This window comes from Mus pahari, chromosome 18 (assembly GCF_900095145.1).
Source record: "Mus pahari chromosome 18, PAHARI_EIJ_v1.1, whole genome shotgun sequence".
NCBI classification, from domain to species: domain Eukaryota; kingdom Metazoa; phylum Chordata; class Mammalia; order Rodentia; family Muridae; genus Mus; species Mus pahari.
This window is the reverse complement of record NC_034607.1, coordinates 21,054,505-21,074,085: the sequence shown is the minus strand read 5'-3', so window position 1 is coordinate 21,074,085 and position 19,581 is coordinate 21,054,505. Positions and strand designations below refer to the sequence as shown.

Sequence of the window (19,581 nt, the reverse complement as noted above, 5' to 3'; positions counted from 1 at the left end):
TGTAGACCAGGCTGGCCTCGAACTCAGAAATCCGCCTGCCTCTGCCTCCCGAGTGCTGGGATTAAAGGCATGTGCCACCATGCCCGGCGAAGGGTGCCAGTCTTGATAGAAACCACATGACAGAAGGAGAGAACCAACTACTGCAAGTTGTCCTCTGTCCTCCACACATGTGCCATAGCATTCACATACATAGATACAAGCATGTGTACAGACACACTCACATACACACATACATACACACACAAGCGCACATACACACGCACACAATGTTAAATACAAAGAAACAGAGTCATTGAATTATTCTATTTTCCTTTCCTCAACTCTATGTAAGTAGAGAAACATGCTAGGAGAGGTTATACGTGGAGAAGAGTATCCAGTCAAGGTCCTGTGTGTGTCGCCGAGACAAGTTGGACTCCATCCATATGGAAGAAGTTTTAGAATATGACAGAAAGAGAAGGGGTGTGTTCAAAAAACTTCAAAGGCAACAAGGGCAGAGTTAAGTGTTGACGTGGCATTATAGTCCTACTTCATCCTAGGAAAGGATTAGACATTTCACATCCCAAGGAAATACTATTTACTCTGCTCTTACAGATCTTAGTTGAATGTTTTAGTTAATTTCATCTAGGCACATTTCTCAGGCATCATCTATCAATCTTAAGCAGTGGAGTCAGTTTTCTCCTCCGCTGTGCACACAAATAGCACCTGACTGGAGAAGCTCACAGCCCTCTCAAGTGGAAACAAGCCAGACCCGTCCTTATGCAGGGAGTGATTACATTTTGACAGAGGAGATCTGATAGCTCTACCAGTGCAATGGGGAATGGGTGCTGAGAAAGGAATTAATTATTCTCCCGAAGTTCAACAGGGCTTGGCGAGGACAAAAAGGAGGTTGAGAGACTCTGGAGAGGTGGCTCAGAAGTTAAGAGCTCTGATTATTCTTGCACACTAACCACAGTTCCAATTCAACACCTATAGCAAGAGGTTCAAAACTCTCAGAAATGCAGTCTCCAGGGGATCTAGTGTCCTCTTCTGGCCTGGGTACCAATATGCATGCACACACATTCATGAGTTCACGCATGCACACCACACACACACACACACACACACACAGTGATAACAGGTTTGAAGCAAAAAAATAACTGCTTCCCAGATGATGTTTCCAATCAGAATTCTACACTAGGTCACATCTCTCTTTGGTTTTCTTACATTACAATATATTGGACCAGGAGAGGGGGAAATGATATAGATACAGAGCTTTCACACTCCATTGAAATCCTCCAGTAACCACACATAACATCTACATGCAAATGAATGCCATGAAGAAACATGTAAGACACTCATCACTCAGGAGGCGGCGAGTCCCTCATTCTTCCTCCCCCACTCTGACACTGGGAACAGGTCACACACACCCTCTGGCTTTTGCTTCAGCTACTTGTCACAGCATCCTGACAACCTGATTTAACTTGAGGGCTCTGAATTGATTGTCCCTGTTACCCCCAGCATAGGTAAAGCCCAAATTCTATAATTCTATATTCCAGAAGCATACTTTTTTAGTTTTTGGACTTGGAAAATGATTGAATTAGAAATATACAGAAGCTGGTAAAATGGTTCAACAGGTAGAGGTTCTTATAACACAAACCTGATGACCCCAGTTTGATCCACAAAGCTGTCATCTCTCCTTCACTTGTGTGCTATGACACTTGACTTCACATGTACACACCATACACACACACAACAATATAGTTTTACAAAGAATTTTTAAAGGAAACATACATATGGAGTCTATAGTCTGGGAACAATCATTTACTAGAGTTTTTCTCTCTGAAAGTCTAGCCATAAGGGAACTTAATCTACCCTCACTCTGTTAGCTTCAAAACTTCTCTTTAAAAAAAAAGATTTATGCGGCCAAGCATACTGACATACACCCTTAATTCCAGAATTCGGAAGTTGAGACAGGTGGACTGCTGTTAAGCTTGAGGCCAGCCTAGTCTGCGTAGTGATCCCCAGGTTAGCCAGGGCTAATAGAGAGGTCTTGACTTGGGGGGGTGGGAGGTAGAGAGAGGGAGGAAGAGACAAAAACCCTTTATGTGTAGAGTATGGTAGTTTGACTAAGAATGGCTTTTACAGGCTCATGCATTTGAATGCTTAGTCACTAGGAAAGGTGCTATTTGAAAGGATTAGAAGGATTAGAAGGAGTGGCCTGATTGGAAGAAGTGTGTCACTGGGCATGAGCTTTGGGGTTCCAAAAATCCTTATCAGGCTCAGTCTCTCTCCCTCTGCCTATGAATCAAGACACAGCTCTCAGCAACTGCTCTAATGCCTACCTGCATGTCACCATGCTTCAACATGATGATAACTAAACCTCTGAAACTGTAAACAAGCCCTTAAATGCTTTTTTTCATAAGAATTTCTTTGATCATAGTGTCTTTTCACAGAAATAGAACAGTGACTACATGCATGCAGTGCTTAAGGAAGTCAAATTCCCTGGGACTGGAGTTACAAACAGTTGCGAGCCACCATGTGGGTTCTGGGAATTGAACCCAATCCTCTGCAAGAACAGCCAGTGACACTAACTACTGAGCTCTAACCCTCTATCTTGAACAATCCTTAAAAATAAGAATGACTTTTAGCAGACGCAAGCCAAATAAAAAAGATAAAAGCCTGCTTTCTTCTCATCAGTAACACAGTAGTCAGCTACATCCAAATCACCAGTTTGTAATTGAGAACTGTCTACAGTAAGATCCCTACCTACACTCCACAACTAGTGTACTAAAAAATGCACAGAATGTCCCTGAATGAAACCCACTTCCCTCTCACAAACCCCACTCAACACACACTCACTGTCACAGAGGTCAACAAGTCCACCTTAGCCCACATTGGTCTCCCACTCCACCACCCAGTTCTATATCCGTACTGAGAAAATTGCAATAGCATTACCCATGGGGAACCTTATAACTTCATAATATCCCGGAGCTTCTGTTCTCTTCACTGGTTCCATGAAAGGCCAAGCACTTTGATGGCTCTTGAGTAAAAGAAAATAATAATAATAATAATAATAATAATAATAATAATAATAATAATAATAATGTATCTCATATGGAAATGTCAAGTGGAAAATCACTTCAAAATAAGAGCATGAGATAAAAGACACATATACCCACCTTCACCTGCTGCAGGATGTTCTTGAGGGTGCTGTAAAGCTGCTCAGGGTCTTTGGGCTCTTTACTTGAAAGAATTAGAGAGCAAAGGAGGAAAGATTAGTGCTCTTGCTCCCAGCCTCTTCACCACTCAGCTTAGCCTCACAGGTCCCAGCCTAGGAACTGAAGCCCACCAACTGCTGTGTACCAATTAACATCACTTGGCCCTTTTCCTCTAACACTCTGGAAGGGGGAAGAGCACTTCCATTAACATCCTCTAGCCCAGCTTGCTTACCTTTTCTCTTTTCCACTTGGTTTCCAGCCTGTCTCTCCTATATGTCAACAAAATTAGACACTAAATGAGAACTGCTTTGGGTCAAGAGAATAACATACTTACTACTTATCAAAAGCATCATACATGACAGCCACGTCTCAATAAATGTCTATTAGGGGAGACACACTGCAATTAGTGGCATATATTTTCTTTCTCACACAGCTTACAACATGAAAGGTTTTCACAGACTGGCAGCTATATTAACGTCTTTTGTTCTCTTGATTCATTAATTGCTTCTGCAGGGCTGAGTATTGAAGCTAATACCACCACCGAGGCAAGTGCGGTATCCCTGAGCTTCTGTCTCAGCTAGTTAATGTCTACCCAGGCAACTAACTCTTCTAATTCCAACTCTTCAGAAGAAAGAAGAAAGGGAGGTAAGAAAACAGTATTACACTTTTAAACTGCAAGTCTGATGTCTTCAATCACCCTGCGCCAGAGTGCTGCTATTATTTTAGCTCAGGACAATAGTCTGCTCCTTCTTTTGTTTGGCCAAGTTCCTGCTTGCAATGCACATCCGGTTTACAGAGACCTGGTGTCTTGGGGATCTGGATTTGACTTCTTCCCTTATCCTTAAAATGTCGCTTTACCCCTTCCTCGATTTACCTACCACCTACAAAGCAGAACTTACAGAAACTAGGTGTGGCTAGCCCTTGTGACCTTAGTTGATACTAATAATAATTAAAAAAAAAAAAAAGAAGAAGAAGAAGAATCCCAAATATCTAAACATTTGACCAAAGAGGAAAATAATAAATCAGGAACAAATAAAATAAAACACAGAAAAATACCTGGCACCGCTAGGCATTCAACAATGGGGCAATTACTCAGTCATTAACAGTGACTACACAGGGACATGAGACCTGGGGTTCAGCAAAGAGTTCTGAGGCAGGGAAGATGCAGTGAAACAGGCATACTGTCTCTTTCCTGGAAAATTTTAGTCTTGGGTCTGTCTGCTGAAGGCAGGGCGGTGTTGAGTCATTATAAGAACTTAGGTTCAAACCAAATAAGATTGCCAAGTGATAATTACTAGCTTCTAATCTACAAACCCCAGGCATTTTGTATGGTTCAACCCAATACAGTTCACTTCTAGAGAATAAAAAAGATTTCTTAAGAAAGCTACTGTAAAATAAAAACTTGAAACAACGGATATGACCCCCATCACTTGGAGAGGGAAGAAGAAGAAAAAAGTCAGGCAATGGTTTCATCACAGTGGCACCAAGGCAGGTTGTCCACAGCAGGCGATTTGGAGAGCAGAAAGGGTTACTTCTTGTTCTGACCTTCTGCGTGATAATTTATACAACCATTTGAAGACCAGTTCCTCCATTTGTAAATATAAAACTCCAGAGTTTCCATGCCATTGAGTACATATTCCTGTTGCCAAGCATGGTGTGCAAGTGCCAGACTGAATACATTATGGATATTAATAACTTCTTTTTAAAGGTACACTGTCTGGGTTGAGTTGGGAAGAAAAAGACATCAGAAACTCTTTATTATTGCCCTCCCCAGCCCCAGCTACTGTCTCACGCTTGTCTCGGTTAGCCTCAAACACAACATCCTCCTGCCTTAGACTCCCAATGCTTGGGATTGCACGGGAGCTGCTCCACAACCAGCTTGCTGCCCACGTCAAAGACCACAAACACCAAACATGGAAAAGGAGACAGGAGAGAGCTTTTCAAAGGACTGCACTCTGGAAATCATTTCAAACATATCTCACAGAAGCAACAGAAAAGTCTGCTTTTTTAGAAAGTATCTTATACATACTGATTCCAGGAATGCTTTCTATAGGAATCTGCCGAACTCCGTCTTTGAAACACGAAAGTCCAGGGTAGACTTTTCGAATCTGAGCTTGTTTTCTTTCTATCAGCTTTTTAATGATCTGAAAAGCATGGGGGGAAACATGTGGTTAGTCAAAGCAGCCACACCACAGACCAGGACAAGTCAGATGAACCAAAGAGATGATGCTCCTGAGGCTGTACAAGTTTTTTTATAAGACAAAAAAGGGAGGGAAGGCTGAATACACATTAGCAGGTAAGAAACAGAAGAATTCTGGGGCCAGTGACACGGCAGAAAGGGTAAAGAGGCCTGCCATCAAGCCCGAAGACTTGAGTTCAATCCCTAGGATTCTACGTAGTAAAAGGATAACGTCATCCCTAGCACGTTGTTATCTGGCCTTCACACATGCCATGGGGGGGAGGGGGGATGTGTCAGGAGGTGCATATAAACACACACACACACACACACACACACACACACACACACACACCCTACATACATAAATACAAAAAGTTAAAATACATCTTGTAAAAGAACTATTCTTTCATACCATACCCATCTAGCAACATTCACCCAACCCTTTGCCACTAGGGAAATAACCATCAGAGAGAAGGAAGGAGGGGGGCTGGCTAGAGGTTGACAGGGGCCCCTCCAGGCCCAGCCTCTTGTAGTCTCACATATGAACTAAGATGTAAGAATCATACTCCATAACAACCTACTCATAGGCATACACATAAGCAGCCATACACCTCCCAGCCTAGCACCTTTTCTCCCACTCTTTCTACATGGTCCTGTCTACTCTGTGTCCACCATCTTCTGTGCTAGACTCGGACCTGATCTTTGTCCGTTATCCCCAGTGTACACAGGTATTCTATGAAGCTATCTCACCTGTGGAGAGGTCTCTCTCCACCTCAGCTGATTCTGATCCTTCTCAGTATCCATAGCTTATTCCCTGCTGGTATCCATCCAGGGGCTTTCCACAAGTGGAGCCTGACATTTCAGAGTGTTTTGGATTTTGGAGTTTCTCATTAAAGATGCTCCATCAGTAAGTCAATGGAAATAATGAAGAATAAAAAACAAACAAACAAACAGATTCTTAAAGACTCAGGTCAGGAGCATTTTGGATAAGATATACTTAGCCTGTCTCTACAAGAAAATAATTATTTCATTATGGTATGGTTGCAGCTCTCTTTTTAAAAATCTAGTTCAAAACACTGAGAATAAGGATATGAGGGTGCAACCCCAAAGGCTCAGAGAGCATCCTGGAAGAGAGGGCAGAAAGAATGCAAGAGCCAGCAGATCGGGAGGAATGTTGTGAAAGGAAACCCTCAGGACACGCACTGGCTGGTACATCTGCGTACACACACGAACTCATACAAGTTGTGCTTACCTGCCCAAGAGTTAAAAACTGCATCATGAAGTAAAAATTCCAGCTGTCATACTCTTAGATGAGAAGCCAATGGAACTGATAGCTTCAGAGGGCGAGTCACTTTTCTTTGTGAGTGTGGCCATTGATAGGTTGTTAGTGCCTCAGGGGATAACCCCATGCATGTGCATGCATGAGCAACACTAACTAGAATTAGTGATTTGGGGGTTGTTTTTTTTTTTATTTTTTTTTAAGATTTATTTATTTATTTATTTATTTATTTATTTATTTATTTATTTATTATATGTGTGTATACTGTAGCTGTCTTCAGACACTCTAGAAGAGGGCATCAGATTTTTGTTACGGATGCTTGTGAGTCACCATGTGCTTGCTGGGATTTGAACTCAGGACCTTTGGAAGAGCAGTCGGTGCTCTTAACTGCTGAGCCATTTCACCAGCCCCGGGGGTTATTTTTTATGAAGGCGGGGGTCATATGAATGGTATATTGGTGTGATGCTGGAGGGAGGACAGAAGGTGGATATGAGTAAGACACATTGTATATGTGTGGGGGAGATAAAAGAAAACTAGGTTAATACTCCAAACACTGGGCCACTCAATGTATGTGTGAAGAAAGACTAGAGACAAAAAAGGAGAAGTAAAAGAGGAAGGGCGGAGCCGAGAGTTAACAGAAAAGAGGAGAAAGACTTGTCTTTTAAAGAGTGAAAAAATGTTAGCCATCTGACGTATCTCTGTGCTTCCAGCTTTCTTCTATACAGTAAGAGTGAACAGATCACTCTCTAAGGGATCTGCAGACTTCCAGGGGATTCGCCTTCTACTAGGGGATGAATCCTGTAGCTAGTGGAAGATCACAGAATGAGCAGCTGTCAGCACGATGCCGGTCTCAACCAGTCAGCAGCCACCGATGCACCAAAGAGCTGCCAAGCCTGGACCTGCTTGTTAAGACTGAAGGACAGCGAGGGGAGGTGACTCTTTAAAAAGGCTGGCCAGAGGCACCTGCCGCACGAGAGATTCTCCCACAGGCAGACATCTTTGACCATGCAGCAAAAGTATTTTGATTTTCTAACAAAACAAAATATGTTTTGTTCTTCTACAGCAGCACCTGCCTGACCCACATTAAATAAAACACTCAGTGAATGATTGCTGTCACTAGACAGTATGTAAGTTTCTGGGCTGTTATATGTGTCACATCTAGCAAGCAAAAGAATTGGGATTAAGGATCTTAATAGAAAGCAGACGGGCTTAAAGGCAGATGTTCCTCTTTGGTAACTTGTCAGGGAAGAACACAGAAGATTAAGTAAAAGAAGTAATGGATGAAATAGGTGTCACCCACACCCCAGCTCCCAGCTAATGGTCCCGGCTATTCCAGAGTTCATTCACCTCATGACCAGTCTTGTGGACTCTCTAGTATGCCATTCTGCCTTCTAAAAGGTGCTAGTTACTGTAAACTCGCCTGTGGAGCCTTCTTCAGCATTGCCATTTCTTGTTTGCAAGCCTAAAGAAGGACACATCAACACAGATAACAAACCAGTTCTTGTAAGACTTCAGAGCATGAAGTGTCAAGGAGAGAAATAGACACAAGAAGAAATGTCTCTGCAGGATAAATAATTCAATCCGAGTAGGTGAGTCAGGCTGATGCTGTAGAAGTTTACAGACACGCTGGAACAGAACCTGAAAGAATGCCATTTGCCTGAGTGACAGGGAATAGGGTATTGTGAGCCAGAGGCTAAAGCATCAGCAATGGCTCTTGAAGATCCTTTTGGCGATGAAAGTGAGGAGATTAGATTGCAATGGGCTCTAATGAAGTTAAGGTGTACTATACACATGCTATATTTTACACAATTTAGCGCGCACACACACACACACACACACACACACACACAAGGCAGGGGAGAGGATGTGATTAGGGACCCAGTGAAATGCAGTCCACCCTAAGGCTGGCCTGGGCAGAAAAGGAATCAGCAGCTCACCTCCTTCTGCTTTTTAATGATGACAGAGAACTCTGTGTATGGGATCTGAGGGTTCAGTTCACAGCCCATCAAAGTGGCTCCTTCATAATCCTTGATGTAGCCAACATATTTGGTTTTAGGTATTTTGATTTCTTTGGAGAAACCCTACAAGGCAAATCAGATCACTCATTAGGATGCTGTGCATAACGCCTGTATAACCGGCTGCTAAGTGCTGGCTCTGAGCCAAGCCTGGTGCCAAACATTTAGAGGAACTCTCTTCCCAGCACCATTTTGCCCTGCTCTGAACAGTAGCCACACAGAGAGCCCCCTGATGAACAAAGCCATCAAAAAAATCAAACAGTGCCAACAGGAAGCAAATTTAAATGTAAAAGTGTCTGGGGGTGGCAGCGTGCACTGAAGGAATCCCAGCAGGAGGAATGTAAATTCAAGAGTGAAATAATGACCACACTCCTGAGCCTGAAGCCTATGCAGACCTTATCAGAAAAGAACATTTTCCAGAAACTAAGTCAATTTCCTTTTTTTTTTTTTAATTTTAAAAAGAGATTCGGATTTAGTGAAAGACCCTGTCTCAAAGCAATATGGCAGAAAGAGGTCTGACTTTGGTCATCAAACGTGCACAAACAGGTGCAAGCACCTGGACACACACACACACACACACACACACACACACACACACACGTACATACAGACACAGTCTGAAAGCGCACAGCTTCATTGGGAACTGACCTGCTTCTTGAAATAGCCAATGGCATATTCATCTGCATATGTGAGGAAGTTCAGGATCTCGTGCTTTATGTGGTATTCTTTGAGATGGTTCATCAGGTGAGTTCCATAGCCCTGGTGGAAGTAAACATACTCAAGAAAAGAAATTCCTAAAAAACGTGACAGAGAATGGTAGCGTACAGGAGTATGCAGTTTTAAATATTTTACCAACCAGGATCTTTCTTGAAGGAACTATTTCTTACATGTCTGAGTTTTGAAAAAGGAATCACAAACTAAGACATTCAAAAAAAAAAATCTGTGGTTCAAAACAAAATGATCACAGGCAAACACTAGCTCCTGGTTCTTGGAAAATAACACAGTAAGACTCCAAACTCAGTCCTATAAAATCCTTTCTGGCTGCCAAAGGTTTGCAGAGTGAACGCTGATGTTGAGTTTAATCTTGAAAGTATCTGAGAAGCAGAGATGAAAGGAGGGAGGGGCGGATGGATGGTGCTGATCTCATTAGCATATCTGAGGTATGTAAATGAGCCATGCAGATCTTCACTGGGTACTGTGTGCACTGAGCTAAAGCATTTACCTGTTCCAGGCACCAACAACCCCTTCTAGCAACTGCATCACAGACACAGGACTTCCAGCTTGGTTTATCAGACCAAGAAAAACCTGAGAAACCCAGAATCTGAGTCAGCAAAAAAAAAAAAAAAAAAACTGTGATCAACGACATTGAATAAATGACTGGGTTAATGTATGAAAACAGGCCCAGTGATTCTGGATTGTGCCTACAGAGCTAGAACTCAAAATGCTGAGCTGGGAGGGTCTAGATTTGGTAAATAAGGTTATAGCTAAAAACCCTGTCTCAAATTTTTAAAAATGAGAGTTGGGGCAAGGGGTTGTACAAATGTATGAAATTCTCAAGGAATTAATAAAGTGTATTTAAGATATATATATGTATATATTTATGATTATGATGTATATATTTAAGATTAAAATATTAATTTGAAAAGTGAAAACTGAAGTGGCGACGGCCGTGTAGCCAGAGATCAGTGACCACCACAAAAGACAGACAAAACCTCACAGAATCAGCGCACGCCTTACAGAATCTGACCCTCACTCCCGTTTCCTTCCACTCCCCAAGCCTCATATCAAGCAGGATCGTGAGTGGGGACCCCTTAGCCATCACAGCACGGCTTCAAAACCTTCTCCAGCGTGCCTGGCAACTATCGGGTGGGGTGCACTGTCCCATAAAAGTCAGCAGCAACACCTCCCTTTTTTTGGAGAGTGTTCTTCCAGTCGTGTCAGCCAAGGACATTTTTCCTACACATCCCACAATACCAAGACACTGTGAGTTCGGATATGATGTGACTAGAAAAACAAGTGAAATATGTGTCGTGGAAGAATTCTGAGTGACACAGGGAAGAGAGAAAACACAATTACAGAATGGACTTCGGCATGGCAGCTTCCTAGTGCTGACTGGACGGTGCTAGGAACACAAAATGTCCATCCGCAAGATATATGTGAGTATACATTTTATACTTACTTCGTGTTGACATGGCAATATTTTGGACAGATTGGGTTAAATAAAAAAGTATAAACATTTAATTTTACTTGTTTTTATTCTACCTTGCAATATGACTCCTACATTTTTTTTTTTTTATTTCATTTGTTCGTTTATTTATTGGGTGTTTTGAAACAGGCTAACCTGGAACTTACAGAGATCCACCTGCCTCTGCCTCTCTGCCTCCCTCTGCTGGGATCAAAGGTGTATGCCACCACATTTGACTTCGAAAAAGAATTATATGTGAAACTCAGATTTCTGTTATACAGCATGGATTCAGAACAGTGCACTATTAGTCATGTGTAAAAGGAAAAGAGATAGAAATGATCAAGTTAGGCATTTAAAAAGAGTGTGTCAAGTTGCTGGGGCTAGAGAGCTGGCTCAGCAGTTAAAAGCTGGTTGTTCTTCCATAGTACCTGTGTTTAATTCCCAGAATACCCAGAGAATTGCTTCAGGAAGACGAAGAATGAAAAATGGAGGGGCATACACACAAATCAGGATCTGCGTGATCCATCAGAGAAACCACAGCATCCCAGAGGCGCCCCAAACCACGCAAAAGTTCAGCACGCCCCACAAGCTTGGTGTGTTTGTTATGCAGAGTTGATGGGGGGGGGGGTGGAGATGGGTACAGCAGGGGCAGGATGTGCCATGCAAGCTGGGAAGGGTTGTGGAGGGGGGGGGGGGTGGAGGGGGGCGGGACTGACCTGTTTCATACAACTGAACAAGGACACAGGTTCAGCTAGTCTCAATAGGAACCGTCTCTGCAGGAGAGCAGTCTTCAGGCTGTATACATATCAAGGCGATGGTTCTCAGCTTTCCTAATGGTGGGACCCTTTACTATAGTTCCTCATGTTGGGATGAGATGACCCTCAACTGTAAAATCATTTTCATTGCTACTTCATAACTGTAATTTTGAAATTGTTATAAATCACAACATAAATAACTGTTTTCTGATGGACTTAGGAGGCCCTATGAAAGGGTGGTGAGAGTTCTGTTCCCCAAAAGGATTTCAAAAGCACTGTGTGAAGGGAGGAAAACCATAGTGGACATTTCCTGCTCACACTAACAAGCTCTGCACGAGGCCTTGCTCTGTGGGAGAGGAAAGATGCTTCTGACTTCTCCCCATGAGTCGAGGCTAGGGTCCTTGTCGTGACGGGTTGTAGCAATGTAGAGAAATGAAATTTAAGGCCTGGGATTCATGCAACTTATGTCCAGAGAAATAGTTGTTTGTAAGNTTGGAAGNCTGAGGNGGAGAGCACAGTGAGACAAGCCTGGGCACACCCAGGCAGGCCATTGTTGGAACATTCCTGGGACTGAACCAAATGTTCCGCTGACCCGCCCCTCAGGTCTCCTAGCATTCCTGCCTTTGTGCGTACCATCCTGCAAATGTGTACATTTAAATGAGCCAATCACGGGTAACTGCGCCAATTCTTGCTAGCCCCTCCCCCTCCCCCTATAAAAACCCCTAGCTTTCAGGCCACGAGGTTGGCACCTCTGGCACCTCTGCCTCCTGCGTGAGGTACGTGCTGGCCCGGAGCTCCGCCATTAAACTACCTTATGCTTTTACAACAAGAAGGCCTCTGTTTCCTGGGAAATCCTGACTCCCGTGACTTCGGGGGGGTCCCCAAAAATGGGGGTCCTACAGCAGCAGCAACCACTTGCTCAGGACCTCCCTCCCTCAGGGCTTGTCCACTCCACACACGTATATTAAGAATCAAGACTCCTGAGAGATACCTCAGACCGCCATAAACATCTGGAAAGACTCTCCAGCTGCTCAGGCTGCCTGCAGGCTGTGCAGTGTGCTCCAGATTCCCAGCTTTGGGGGGGCTCTCACTCACACTGGGGTGGGCCTTTGCTGATAAGCTGTCTTTGAGTCATTTCTGCTCCTGTAAGTAACCCTCTGTAAGTATTTAAATAGTCAAAAAAAAAAAAAAAGCCAAAAAGCAAACAAACAAAAAAAACATTTTCTCCCTTGTTATTCCTACTGAGTCTGTAATGTTTGGCCTCCTTCCTACGCACTGTAATGAAGAGGGGGGGAGGGGGGAGAGAGAAAATGGGCAGTAGGATCAGGAGTTCAAGACCGCTATATAGCAACTACGAGACCACCATCAATTCCATGAGCCTTTTGTCTCTAAAGGGGAAGGACGCGGGGGAGGGGTGTTGACCAGTGAAAGAACGTAAGAGTATGCGAACCCAGCCACACTTGGAACAGAAAATGTCCCTTCCAGTGACTTATTTTTAGTTTTTGTAAATGGTAGTTCTTCTTTGAATCTGAAAGAACTAATAGACTCCTTCGCCCTGCACTGCCCAGGACAGAAGCCACCAGCCTCTTGTGCCCACGGAGTACATGAATGTGGCCAGTCCAAACTGGGTGGGACAGGCTGGGAATGTAAACTACACAGTGGTTTCAAAGGTTTAGTACAGAGAATGTAGACGCTGTTGACAATTCCTCGTGATACTGAATTTTAGGTTAAATGAAACATATTTGAAAAAACAAACAAACAAACAAAAAAACAACCTTTCCTGCCTTTACTTGCTGTTTTGAAATAGATTTTCTAGAAAGTGTAGACTAAGTGCACTGATGGCTTGTGTGTGCAGCTTCCACATGCTACTGTTGAACAACTTGCCTCAGACCTTACAACTTTGTTGGTAGTGCTCCTGACTCCTAAGCTATTCACGGCCCCTTATCACAGTTTCTTTATACTCTTTTGTATCTGTCTGCAACCTGTGGGTCTTAACCCCTTTGGGATCAGAAATCAAATATCCTACATTTATATTACAATTTATAAGCTAGCAAAATTACAATTATGAAGTAGCAACAAAAATAATTTTCTGTTTTGGGGTCACCAACAGCGTGAGAATGGTATTAAGGGGTCGCAGCTTTAGGAAGGTTGTGATCCACTGTTCTAGAGTCTGTTGAATGCCAAAAGCAAAACCTTCTAAGACCGAAACAGTGTCCTCAGAAAAACAGAGTAGAACATGACAGAGTCTAGAGAAGTGCTCTTTGTACCCAGCACATCTAGGTTATTCCAGGCAAACCAAAGGCAATCCTAAGAAAGCACAGCCTTAGCGCCAAGGAACAGAGGACCCGTGCCAGAGACAACATGGGAGGGGCAGAGGAGGACTTCAGCGAAGTCAAAACCTAATGCAGGGACAGGGTTACAGCTATGTGTGGCAAAGTGCTAACCTAGCACGCACAGAGCCAAAGCCACGTAAATACTTTTCTTCTTTCTGTCTGTTTCTATTTTAGACAGGGTCTTCTGGGCTACCCTGGACTTAATAGGTAGACCAGGCTGGCCTCACGCTCAGAGAGATCTGCCTACCTCTCCTTCCAATGTACTGTGATTAAATGTGTGTAGGCCACCTCACCCAAACCCCTTCTGGGATTTCCTTAATACTCGTTTCTCTTTATAGACAAAGTCATGAGAATCTTGTTGAAATGTGTGAGATAACTAAATACTCTGTGTGTGTGTGTGTGTGTGTGTGTGTGTCCATCTGATTGTCTGTGTCTGTTACATATAAATTAACAATAAACACAGATTTACTTTCAAACCTCTGCCTGCCATCTGCTACTGTCAAGATACCTGCTCTGCTTGGACAAAGCCTCTGTGTAACCCTGCGAAGAAGATTCAGTCAGGTGTACTGCCACACACACACAGTGAGTGAACTTCGAAGGAAGGCCTGAACTTCATATCCTGAGCCTTCTCTGAGCCGAGCCTAGATGGAACTCCCATGCTCCACCGCATCAGCAAGAAGCCCTGCTTCTCTGCCAAGGTCCTGCGTATCTCTTACCTTGACTTGTTCATTTGAGGTTACTGCACAGAAAACAATCTCTGTGAATCCCTGGGACGGAAACATCCGGAAACAGATACCACCAATGACACGGCCATCTTTAATTAAAGCCAGGGTTTTGTGTTTCCTAAAAATAATAATAATAATAATAGTAATAATAATAATAATGTTAAGTCAGAGTTTTATCTTTCTTGGTTATATAAAACACTTTTGGAGATGTTGACTAGAAAGGCTTGTAAGGGGATGGGTTGTAAGTTCTTTCATCTAGATGCTGGACAGTCATTTATTTCCCTGGACTCTACAGGGCAAGCCTACTTCATCAAAGCTCCCAACAAAACAAAGAAGTATTCCCTGAGAAGCTCCTGAGCCCATAAGTGTGTGCTTAGAAGGGTCCTGAAACTGGTATGTCCAGTGTCCAGTGGGCTATAGGGGTTGGAGGGAGAGCTCAAAGCTGTACACAAGGATGACCTCCATTTCTGAAGAGTTCACACTTATACAGATAGTGACGTTACAGCAAAGAACACAACATCCACAGGTAGGAACTGTCAAGCCCCAAAGTGTGGAATCTCACCATACTGTCTCACTCTGATTTGCCACGTACACAGAGCGCATGTCACATAGACTGTCTGGCTAACTAGGTCAAAATACAGCCAATTGGAGACATCTGCTTACTTGTTGTTGGGTTTTTGAGTCTGTTACATATAAATTAACAATAAACACAGATTTACTTTCAAACCTCTGTCTGCCATCTGCTACTGTCAAGATACCTGCTTTTTGTAGATTGACTGATTGATTGATTTATAGAATTGTGTATTGAACCTAGGGCTTTGTTCATGCTAGGTGAGCCCTCTACCGATGAACTACATCCTCATCCTTGGTTGTTTTATTTTGTCCCATAGATTTTGTAAGTCAACATATCCAAAATCCCAACAATTTTCCCAGGGTTTACAGAGCATATGGCATAACAGATTGTGCTGTCCTCTGTACTTCTGAAGATCCAACACAACCTTACCTATGAGTACTTGGTCTACAGTGGTACCTAGTTAATATAACAAAGACAAGAATGTATTGGCTATGAAGTAAGACACCCTAGTTAAAAAAAAAAAAAATGTGGTACAGACGAGTCCTCAGCAACTTATGTTTTTATTTCATTCATTTATTTGTGTGTGGAGCTCAATTTGTGTGAGCATACGTACTCACATAAGTGAATGTCACTCATGTGTTGAAGTCAGAGAACTTTTTGTGGGAGTTGGTTCTCTCCATCTACCACATAGGCCCCAGAGATTGAACTTAGATCATCATGCTTGGCAGCAAGCCAAAAGCCTTGACCCACTGAGCCATTTCACCCATCCCAGAAATTTAAGCTATAAAACTTCAGTCTATTAACAAGAATGTGTAAAAACAAGTGTTGATAGATTAATCTTAGTGATTTTGACACGAAATTATATCGGTGTGGCTCTCTATCAACAGCAGAACAGCAGGCAGCCATATGCTAAAGGCTGAGTGTCATTATCTTAATAGTTCCCCCTTGGACTAGAGAAGGACTAAGGAAGAATGAGTTGAACTTACGGGTCGAAGACGAGCCGTGTGATGTACTCTTTGGGCATTCTGGGTAGCTGGTGGGAAAACACATTCTGGAGGCCCACGAGCCACATCAGGATCTTCTTGTTTGGTTTCTGGTTCAGGGAGTTGCCCACCACGTGGAATTCAATGACACCCCTGCGTTCTTCCAGCCGTGCCGCCTCATCTCTGGCCGAATGTGCTGACAGAAAATTGGTCTGGGATCCAGAAGACAAGACTAGATTACAAAGGGCTTTTCTTTGAAAATGGTGGACTGGATCATATGAAATCTTCCCATGCTCTAATAAGACTCTGACGTGAATTTCAGGGTCTTAAACACATGTGCACAAGAGCCCCTGTGCATCCACACCCCACAAGTTAGGAAGACAAAATAGAAATGTGAATTAAGTAGACTAGGTAGGTGAATCAGCAGTTTAAAAAGGTTTACTGTATAATCAGACAGACTGGAGTTGGAATCCCAGTATCCATAGAGCAAGCCAGAAGCATCCTTTGGCACGCTTGTAACCCCAGCTGCAATGATAGACAGGAGGGTCACTGGGGCTTGCCGGCTTCCAACCTAACCAAGAAAATAAGCAGAAGCCCGGGTCGAGGCCCTGTCTTCAAAGGCTTGAAGGAAATTTGTAGGGGAAAGATACTGAATACCCTCTTCTGGCCCTTATGCACACACAGGCATGGGAAACCACATACGCACACAAAAAAAAGTGAATGAATTAAGTAGATAAATTAGTATTTTGAAAAGTTAATATGTGCATGTGCATTATATTTTATATGGATTAGGCATCAGAAAACTTTTTGTGGTTGCTCTGGAGACAGGGTCTTGCTCTGTAGTGGAAGCTGGCCTTGAACTATCATCTTCCTACCTCAGCCTCCCGAGTGACAGGAAGTATATACATCACTTCTGATTAGGAAAACTGCTTTGTAAGAGAACCTATGGAAGAGCTGAGGAGATAGCACACCGACTAAAGCACTTGCTGCATAACGTGAGGACCAGAGTGCAGATTCCCAGAGCCCAGGAGTTCGAGCGGATCTGGTGGCCAGCAGTGGCGCAAGCTGACTATTGAGACTAGTCAAAAAAACAAGTTATGTGGGGTTTTGGTTTGTTTGCTTGTTTGTTTGTTTGTTTTTGTTTTGAGAGAATCTGTCACACATGGGCACTGATGTCCTGCCATGCTCATGTGAACACATGTATCAACACAAAAAGTTATCTTTAAGACAATATTTTAGGGTGTTAGAAAGTTGGCTTCTTGGTTAAGAGCATGCACTGCTCTTCGAGGGGACCCAAGTGTGGGTCCTACAGAATACACACTTGGTGGTTCACAACTGCCTGTAACTCCAGTCCAGAGTGTCTGACACCCTCCTCTAGCCTCCTCGGGCACCCTCACCCTCACATGTGTACATAATTCCACACAGATATACATGTACACATAATTTAAACAATAAAACAAAATATTTTAGATATTTTTTAATCATGTGCTCTCTCTCTCCTCTCTCTCTCTCTCTCTCTCTCTCTGCTATTCAGTTGTAGCATACAAGCAGACATAGACACACTAGTATAGAATACGTGGCATGATCTCCCAACTTTAAGGAAGGTAGAGGGGCTTGAGAAAAACCTCAGCAGTTCACAGTGCCTGCTGTTCTACAGGGGACGCATGCTTGGTTTCAAGCACCCAGATTGGGAGGCTCACAACTGCCTGCAACTCCAGCTCCAAGGGATTCAGTGCCCCTTTCTGGCATCTATGGGCAGCCACACATACATAGCATATACTCAGATATTATGCCATAAATAAATAAAAATAAATACATATAAAAATTTTGAATTGGGGGAGCAGTCAAATGGCTGAGCAGGTAGGGTGCTTGATTCAAAACCCAAGAACCTATACCTGGACAAAGACCCATCTGAAGGAAGGTGAAAAAGAATCCCCTCACACTGGCCTCTAACCTCCATCTTTACACCATGGCATGGGTGTCTCCACTGGTGCATGAACACATACACACACAAGCACATTAAATAAATCAGTGTTCATTTTTAAGAGAGAACCAATAAGATGCATTATCAGGTGAGGGTGTTCACTGCACAAAACTGATGACTTCGGTTTGCAGCCCAGAATCCACAACTAAAGGAGAGAACTGATCTGTGAAAGTTGTCCCCTAGCCTCGATGTAGACTCACTCACACAACATAATAACATAGAAGCAATGAAAATAAAAATAATAGATTAAAGACCATTACGATAACAGGTTCCAAATTCTTGAAATAAAGCAGCAGTCATATTTATATTCTTAGCACCTCTTTTGGGAAGACACTTTTCTTTCTAGAAGTATCTATTGATCCAGATTTAAAACTCACAGCAGGCTACATGGCCTAGAGCCAGCACCTCATGCTTTAATCCACCTCATGCTGGGCAAGGAAATCTTTGACAAACAGCTCTGCTGGGAAGAAAAATCCTAACTATAGCACTAGCTTTGAGGGCTCTGGCTGGTTGTCCAGGTGACTGGGTATCACTGTGGTAGATATTTCAAGTGACCAAGATATTTAACAACTAGCTTACAAAAATGTCTAAAACTGTAGCAGCTTTCTTGGGCATGCTGATACACTATTAACTACAGCAACAGATTGTGAAATGGGAGACTGCCTCCCCACTTTTCATCTGAGCAGGTCAAGCTCTGGCTCATGTATGAAGTTACGAAATCCCTAAAGCCCATACACAGAAGGTCAGCTTTAGGTCCCCACAGACTGGATAGTCAGTCCAGAAGGAATGAATTTTATGACATGGTTCTGTTGCAACACTCAATTCTCCAAATTATCTTTGGCATTAATAGAAGAGCCACAAAAACAGAGCAGTGTGAAACTTACTGATTTATTTAATCTAGCAAAGCCATACCAAAAAGATAGAAGTTGTTTATACACTGCTACCCAAGTCATATCTTCATTTCCTGGAAATGTCTTGAGCCTCCCTGTTCCTGGATGTCTTACAATGAGATGAGAGCAATACTTTCAACCAAAATGTTTTACCTGCATTGATCTCAGCTATTACACAGATCCAAACTGAGACATTATGCTAACAAGGTTCCTCAACAAAGACAGCATTGTAAGAGAAGAGAAAAGGCCTGGAGAATGGCTTTAAAGGAGACTAAGGAGCCTGGGATATGGCTCAGAGGTATGGGGTATGGCATGGATCAAGCCCTGGACTTGATCCCCAGCACCATATAAACCTAGCAAGGTGGTTCAAGGTCATTAATCCTGGCTATATAGAAAGTCCAAGATCAGCCTAGACTACATGAGACCAGTCCAGAGAGAGAGAGAGAGAGAGAGAGAGAGAGAGAGAGAGAGAGAGAGAGAGA

The 19,581-nt window shown here is 43.0% G+C and overlaps 1 protein-coding gene across 2 annotated transcripts in view; it reads right to left on the bottom strand.

The window, feature by feature from the left end:
* The window catches only part of Kat2b (lysine acetyltransferase 2B), a 105,030-nt gene that overhangs the window by 3,895 nt on the left and 81,554 nt on the right, over positions 1 to 19,581 (bottom strand). The window contains exons 10-17 of one of the 2 annotated variants that reach the window (XM_021217610.1): positions 16,229 to 16,437; positions 14,660 to 14,786; positions 9,319 to 9,429; positions 8,593 to 8,736; positions 5,227 to 5,341; positions 3,430 to 3,466; positions 3,159 to 3,222; positions 2,935 to 3,019 (exon numbers count right to left, since the gene is read on the bottom strand). In XM_021217610.1, coding sequence (XP_021073269.1) covers positions 2,935 to 3,019; positions 3,159 to 3,222; positions 3,430 to 3,466; positions 5,227 to 5,341; positions 8,593 to 8,736; positions 9,319 to 9,429; positions 14,660 to 14,786; positions 16,229 to 16,437 — 892 coding nt within the window. The remainder of the gene's footprint in view (positions 1 to 2,934; positions 3,020 to 3,158; positions 3,223 to 3,429; positions 3,467 to 5,226; positions 5,342 to 8,592; positions 8,737 to 9,318; positions 9,430 to 14,659; positions 14,787 to 16,228; positions 16,438 to 19,581) is intronic. The other variant, XR_003842458.1, reaches the window with a different exon arrangement.